General features: G+C 37.9%; 1 protein-coding gene across 1 annotated transcript in view; it reads left to right on the top strand.

Moving 5' to 3' along the window:
• Positions 1-5,950: 5,950 nt before the first annotated feature.
• SYNDIG1 (synapse differentiation inducing 1) overlaps positions 5,951-8,303 on the top strand; it is a 156,614-nt gene continuing 154,261 nt past the window's right edge. The window contains exon 1 of the mRNA XM_006921508.1: positions 5,951-6,430. Coding sequence (XP_006921570.1) covers positions 5,951-6,430 — 480 coding nt within the window. The remainder of the gene's footprint in view (positions 6,431-8,303) is intronic.

Below are 8,303 nucleotides of genomic sequence, written 5' to 3'. Positions count from 1 at the left end.
ATTCTATGCGGGCAATTCCTTTCACTTAATAGTTTAAATATTTGATTCCATTCCTTTCTGGCTTGCAAGGTTTGCGCTGAGAGTCCAATGATAATCTAATGGGTTTTCCTTTATAAGTTACCATTTTTTTCTCCTTGGCTGCCCTGAGAATTCTGTCTTTGTTGTTGATAGTTGATAATTTTAATACGATGTGTCTTGGAGAAGGCCTTTTTGGGTTGAGATAATTGGATGTTATGTTGATTTCTTCAATTCCAAGCTCCAGCTCATTCCTTAGATTTGGGGAATTCTCATCAACTATTTGTCTGAAAATGCTTTATAGTGCCTGCTCCTTTTCCTCCCCATTTTGTTTTATATTTCCTCTCCTGATAGTATCTGCTATTTCTCTTTTATTATTTTTCATTCTTCATTTTCTCTCTTCTTCCTTCTGATTTATTTCTAGATTTCTGTCTCTGATATTACTAATATTTTCCTCCATTTGGTCAATTCTATTTCTCAAGCTTGCTATTTCATTTTTGAACTCTTGAAATATGTGTGTGTGTGTGTGTGTGTTATCTCTAGAAGATCTATTCTGTTCTTTTTGAGGGTTTCAATCTCCTTGTTCTGCTCATCTAGGTGTTTTTTCAATTACTGAAATTGTTGATATGACTCATTTCTGATCTGAGTTTTTTTCAGAGGTACCATCCTAATTTTCTGTCATTTAAGTCACATATTTCTATGTCTGTAAGCATATTTTCTGTAGATTTTTCTCTTTCTTTCTGAGATGCCTTGTCATCTTGGTTGTTCGTGGTGTTTAATGCACTATTTCTCCACCTGGACATTAGTGGAAATGTATTTTGCTGTTTTTCCCAAGAGAAGATTCATTACATAAAGGTCTCTATTTAGCCTGCTGCAAAGATGCTTTTCTTGTGGTTTCTAGTAGGTGGCATCTAAGCCTCTTGGATCCCTGCTTTATATAAAGCCTTAATAATGCCTTTTCATTTTCTTGTAGATATTTCATCATGCTCGCTATCCTCGGTTTCAGTCCCTGTCAGTGTTAGCAACAGTTTCGGTACCATTTGCTCAGATTCCCCTGAGGCTCTGCAGTGTTTGGTCTTGGAGGACATGGGGGAGAGGCCCTCTTGTTTGGGGGTTGGGAGCTATGTCTCAGCCTCCATTTTTCAACCACTACTGGTAAAAATCAATTGCTGTTTCTCTGACTTCCTGCTTTTCTGCTTTCTGCACTGATGACTGGGCCATGCCACCAGCTGCATGGAACTCACAACTCTCCCAAGAAGGGCTATTGCTGCACCTTCACCCTCCCCCTCCTCTTGCAGGGAGCTCCAGCAGCTGTGAGAGGTAACTTCTTTGTTTCTCCCAGTCCATCATCCTACACCCAGTGTTCTGACCTGTGGTAGCTCTTATGTGCAGATCCCATGCTCAGACTTGCTGGTGTGCAGTTTGGGTGTTTTTTGTTGAATTTTAGATGTTCATCCTATTATTGTTTCAAGGAGAAAGATCTGAGGATATCTCTCACTCTATCATGTTTCTCCAAAACAGGAAAGTTTTCTTAAATCATAGTTTTAGTATTTGCTCTTATTCATTATTTAACTTCTCTCAGATCTTCTTTTATATGCATATTGTGTTTTCTTTGTCTTTATCCATATTTTTCACTCTCTTTCCAAATATTTTTATGCATACAATGAAGGACACATCTTTAACATTACAATTTCATTCGTTTTGGTAATTGCACACATCTTCATAGCCTCTATTCTTCCAAGGAATAGAGAGCATCTGCATTACTTTGGGAAGTTCCCTCATGCCCTTTCCACAAAATAGTCCTTCCCACTCTCAGTCAATCAATACTTTGATGGCTTCCACAATATAACATTTTTGTCTACTCTAAAATTTTAAATAAATTTATGTTCATTTTTTTTAATTTAAGATAATTTTCTATTTTCTATGTTCTATTTATTTTAAGGTATGATCCATTATGTTTATTCACTCTTCTATCCTTTCTAGTTTAGCTTTGATTTCTGAAATTACTTTCTCTTTCACTCCTAATTCTTTCCTGAGTTCTGTTCACATCTCTTTCTTTCCCCAGATTACATTGCTTATGATTTTTCCCCAAAACTGGTTTATGTTGTTCTCTCACAATTTTTATCATCTCCTTTTAGCTAATTTTGAAACACTGGATTTCAGTTTTATGTTGACATGACTTTCTGGTATGTTTATGTCTAATTACTATTACAGTGGTTTATGTAATTGATTTCTTTTTCTTTGCTTCAACTTTTAATATTAGGAACTCATCATTTTATTTCCAGAAAGTACCTAACATAGTGCCTTGCAATAATGAGCAACTGATAAATATATATTTTATTGAACTGAAACCTAGCTGATTGTGATCAATGAGATTTTTTTCACTGCCTTGTGGTGAAAGCAATACTGATCCCATAAAATCCCAAGACTTGTGGGCCAAAATATACAGGGACCTTAAAACTCTTGCTCAACTTCTTTATTAACAATTCTATTTTCAAAAACAAGTTACCCAAGATCATACATTTATTTAATAGGAAAACCGAGGCTAAATTCTTGATTTCCTGACAATTACTATAGTGTTCTTTGTATCATGACAATCTCAAAGTAAAGGAAAATGTTTTCTATGTAATATAAAATTTGTACAGATATTCCATACCTACTTTTTATCTTTGCTTTTCTTTCACAGTCTCTATCAGTTTTCTTACCTGTCTGATATTTACCCAAACTTGTGGGCAAGAGGGTTCTTCAAGTAGTGGTACAGAGAGCAAGAACTAGAAAAGGAAGAGTAGTGGGAGATCACACTCAGGGACAAGGAGGCCCCTTTATTTCTTCCTGCCCCCCTCCCCCACCCCCACCACAACAGCCAGCAGTGGTAAAGCTGCAGGTAAAGCATGAATGGCCAGCGATGCACTTCAAACAGCTTCCTATTCTCAGACTTATACAGACTCAAAGACCACGCCCAGAAGATGAAATTGGGAGCTTAGCTATTGGTGCAGCCTAGAAAGAGTTTGTCAACAAAAGGCAACATCATCCTAGGCAGAGCAGAAGATGTTCAAACAGAAATAAAGAATCAAATGAAAGGTTTTTCTCTTCGTAGTCACTGGTTTTGAATATCATAGACTGAAGGGAAAAATACAGAATAAACAAAGTATTATTTGTTATATAATATAACTGATAATATTGCATAATTATATATCTGTTGTAAAGAACCTTAGAAGGACAGCATAGTCACTGGGCAAGGTTCCAGAAAGCAATGGTGAGGAGACTGATGGATTACCCCAGCCAGTAGCAGTGCTGAGTCACTCTCTCCATTTTATCTCTGAGCTGCTGAACTCAGGCATGGAACAAGGCTATTATCAGGTAGGAGTGCATGGAAGTAAACACAAAGGAAATGAATCAAAAGGAATTATGAAGTTAAAGACTATAGATGACAAGCCAGTCTATATTAAAAGAAATATTAAAAGATGCTGCAGTGACAAAAATAAAACTCCGCTAATATCAGTCTTTTTCATTCAGATGTAATCAAAACACATAATTTTCAAAATTGGAAAAATTTATTCCAAGAAGAAAATGTTCTTTAAGAATTTAAATTGATATATTCATTTGAATATTTTTAAAACATAATAAATAATCGATTTTAAAATGAAGCCAACTTGTAAAACAGGCCAAAATTTTTGCTATAAACTATAGAATTGTGCCCTTAAACTTTAATGTGCAGAAAAATCACTTGTGATCATGTTAAAATATAGATTCTGATTCAGTAGTTGCGAGTGGTATACAAAATTCTGCATTTCTAACAAACTCCCAGGTAGTGATGATGCTTCTGGTTCTCAGCAGGCACTTTGGGTGACAAATTATAGAGAGCACCTAAGAGAGCTAAACTGTGCTATAATAGCAGATTCACATTTGGGCCTTGTACAACTCAAGGAGATCACTAAATAGGGATTATTCTAATCCCATAATACTTGATATTGTTTATTTCAACAAATGTTCACTGAGTACCTGCTATATACCAAGTGCTAGAAAGAGAAAGGTAGCACTGATTCTTTGGTCTTAAGGAGCTCCTGGGCAGAGGCTGGGGCTGGGGGATGGTGGAATGTTGACATTAGTAGCTGTCATTTTGGCAGAGAAAGATACAGCCAGAGCTATAAAAGAACTCATAGCACATGAACACATCAGAAAAAGGGGAGATTACTCTGGCTGAGCAAGAGCATTTGACTCCACTGAGGAGGCAAAATTTGAACAAATGCAACCAAATATCTTTTGTAAGATACTCACAATGGGTCTGGGTAGAAGGAGCTAAGTCTGAGAGAATGAACTAAACTTTAGGAAGATTATTCTAGTCTTGATAGTGCATCCAGCAGATTACAAACTAGATGAGGGGCCTAAGTTTGAGATCAACCCAGCAGCTTCTCTGTGGAAGGAGGAAGATTAGAGAAGTGGAGTGTTTGGACTGGAAATATCTCAATAAGAATATTATGCTAGCTTGGAAGATGATCAAACACAGAGATGATGCTTAAACACATGATATGCCTTGTGTGTTACAGGTGTTCACAAGATCTTGTTAAAATATTTTAATTAATGGTTTTAGTTCTCAGATTGTGAATGTGCCTCCAGAACTAAATACTTCTTAGTGCCAGTGTGTTTTTTGACACAATGTAACATTAATAATACCCACCAATTTCTCAGTACGTATACTGTAGTTTGACTCATTTGTCAACTCTATTAAAATGTTATTTTCCAATTAGTCACAAATGTGTGTTCTCTGTTTCCCCTCCTTTGATTAGTCTGAAATTGTAGATTCCTGTAGATACCATCGAATAAAGCAGTTATACTGTAAGAAGTTTCTTAAATCTCCTAGAAAGCCAGAGCACCCAAAGTCTCCAAGAGAGAATATTTTCCTTCATAATAGTTATTAACTTGCAAAAAGGAAAAACCTGAAGAAATTCATTCTTTATCTTCAAAAAATTTAAGCTTGGTTTCTTTTTTCTTCCTTTTCTTTCTTTCTTTCTTTCTTTCTTTCTTTCTTTCTTTCTTTCTTTCTTTCTTTCTTTCTTTCTTTCTTTTTTCCTTTCTTCCTTTCTTTCTTTCAACATTTAAAACCATAGAAAAGAATACAATCTAGGAAGAAATAATTTAGAGGACTTATTATCTGCATCCCAAATATGTAGATGTTTCTCTAAGTCAAACACCATAGAGGCATGGAAATTTCTAGTCTGATATCTGTGGCTGTGTTGCAAGGGCAATAGGCATGTATGAGTGTTAAGCTGATTCTAATACCTATATTAGAATGTAATATTCTAGAATGTGCATGTGAGTATTTCCTCAGATGGGGGATTTTGTCCATATATAGTACTAATGGTATGGACCTTCTCTTCATTTATCTTCAAAATCTTTGTGGGATGTCATTCTAAACCCTTTTTCCCTTGGGTGTGTGGTTTTAGCTTGAATGAATAGTCATAGACCTGGGAAGACTCCACCCTTATTACAGATTTACAACCTTAATTTCCCTGTGGATTGTTCCAATGTTAATGTGATTGAGTTTCCCCATGACTCTCAGGATGTCTGCTGGCAATCGTATGTTTCTCTAGAGCTGCAGTAGTTCTAATTCCTGCAAAGTCTCCATTTAGAAACAGACTTTACAGAGATGCAAATAATCAATTTCTGGTTTACTTTGGCTTACTGCTCTGATAGAGCCTTTCTAAAATTGATGGAATAGATAGGACTGGAATATCATCTGACTCTCCTAGCTACTGTACATTATCGGCTGACTAGTACACAACACAAGGGTCTGGATGATTAGCTCTTTTTTGGGTGTGATATTCTTTTCTCATCTCTGTTTCTATCTTCTCCAGGAGACATGAGTTCCATGAGGCAAATGTGACCCTGGAATCCAACCTTCTAGCGTTGTACCTGGTTGGGGAGAGAAAGCACCATGGATGGCATAATTGAACAGAATAGTGTGCTGGTACACAGCAAAATCAGCGATGCTGGCACAAGGAATGGCTTAATTAACACCAGAAATTTCATGGCTGAGAGCAGAGATGGCCTGGTGTCTGTTTACCCAGCACCCCAGTACCAGAGCTGCCGAGTGGTGGGCAGTGCAGCATCGGCCACCTTGGACAGCAGCAGGAACGAGACAGTCCAGCAACTGCTAGACCCCAACACCCTTCAGCAGTCAGTGGAATCCCACTACCGTCCCAACATCATACTCTACTCGGAAGGCATGCTGCACTCCTTGGGGGATGGCGTGGCTGCTGACTGCTGCGAAACCACCTTCATCGAGGACCGGTCACCCACCAAAGAGAGCCTGGAGTACCCCGATGGGAAGTTCATTGACCTCTCAGCTGAAGACATCAAAATCCACACCCTCTCCTATGATGTGGAAGAGGAAGAGGAATTCCAGGAGCTGGAGGTCAGAGGATGTGTTTGTCATAGGCCTTCGAGAATGGGGCAAAGGTTTTGGTGAGAACCCATGAGTGACTGGCAAAAGTGAGGGAATGAAACTAGTGTGTGATAATGCAGAAACCGAAACATTCTTGGTACCCCTTAACTCTTGAATATGTGTGGAAAATGAAAGGAATGAAGAGAAACTAGATCACCAAGACCCAGTGAGGGCTTAAGCAGGGATTCTGATCAGAAATGACCCAAAGTAATAGCTCTTAAGGTAGGGCCACAAGTGGATTTAAAGATTGTCAGCGCTGGTAGGTCACTTGGGGATATCCAACAACATCCAAACCACAGGAGAGAGGGGTCATTGGCAAAAGCGAGCAAGGTGAGAGAGGGATATGTGGTCTTAGGACCACAGAAGACTAAAAGAGTATGTGTGAGACAATTTGGGAAGTATTTTTGCTGCAACATATGTGTGGTTTCCTTAATAGCCTAAAGAGAAGACGAGTTGAATTATTCCAGGAGTCACTTCTTCAGTAGACTGGAGGGCAAAAAGGGTGTTTGGACTACATTCTCAGAAATGTGCATATTGGACACAGTATAGCATGGCACAGCAACCTCTGGTTATACAACTCATCCCTTCCCCTTCCATGCAGCCTCCCCACATGGAAGGGCAAGAGTGAGCTGCACAGATTTAAACAAAAGCCACATGTTTCTCAACTAGAAGGTGGGTACCCAAGCTTGAGGAAGTAATTTCACTTCTGTGAGAGTAGAAGGTATTCCTCCAGGATGTGGGTGGCAGAAAGAGAAGGTCCAGATTTTCAGTCAGTTTGGAGAAGAAAGTCCTTCAGGAGGAAGTGTGTGGTCAAAGGGAATGAAGTCTGTATTTGGCTAAGGTAGGTAAAAATATTTTGCAGGTTAAAGGGAAATGTTAAAAGTGCAAAGGATGAAGGATCAGTGCTGGGGAGCTGTCTAAGGCAGACAAAGACATTCATCCAAGCATATGTGCAGAAGTTCTGGCCTTTGGTGAGAAGTCAGCATACTTCTTGTCTGAGAGAGAACGGAAGGGTGGAAAGAAGGTTAATGAACTAAAATGCTCTGGATTGTACAAAAACTTTTTAGTTTGATGTAGTCCCATTTGTTTATTTTTTCTTTTGTTTCTCTTGCCCAAGGAGATATATCTGAAAAGAAATTCCTGTTAGTAATATCAGAGAGTTTACTGCCTATGTTTTCTTCTAAAAGTTTTATGGTTTCAGGTCTTACATTTAAGTCTTAACCCATTTTGAGTCTATTCTTGTATACGATGTAAGAAGATGGTCCATCTTTTTTTTTTCCTTGTATCTGTCCAATTTTCCCAACATCATTTATTTAAGAGACAGTCTTATTCCATTGTATATTCTTACCTCCTTTGTAATATATTAAGTGAGCGTATAGACATGAATTTGTTTCTGGGCTCTCTATTTTGTTCCATTGATCAATGTATCTGTTTTTATGCCAGTACCATGCTGTTTTTATTACTGTAGCCTTGTAGTATAGTTTGATATCAGGTAGTGTGATACCTCCAATTTTGTTCTTCTTTCTCAAGAATAGCCAAAGGAAACCATCAACAAAACAAAAAGACAACCGACTGTTTGGGAGCAGATATTCACTAATTATACATCTGATAAGGGGTTAATATCCAAAATTTATATAGAAATTATACAAAAAAAGAAACAATCCTATTAAAAAATGGGCAGAAGACCTGAACAGATACTTCTCCAAAGAGGAAATACAGTTGGCTAACAGACATGTGAAAAGATGCTCAAGGTCACTAATCATCATAGAAATGAAAGTTAAAACCACAATGAGATATCACCTCACACCTGTCAGCATGGCTCTCATCAATAAACAAAATACGG

The sequence above is a fragment of the Pteropus alecto genome, unplaced genomic scaffold (genome assembly GCF_000325575.1).
Source record: "Pteropus alecto unplaced genomic scaffold, ASM32557v1 scaffold199, whole genome shotgun sequence".
Lineage (NCBI taxonomy): Eukaryota > Metazoa > Chordata > Mammalia > Chiroptera > Pteropodidae > Pteropus > Pteropus alecto.
Note: the sequence above shows the minus strand (reverse complement) of the source record. Positions and strands in the feature narration are given on the sequence as shown.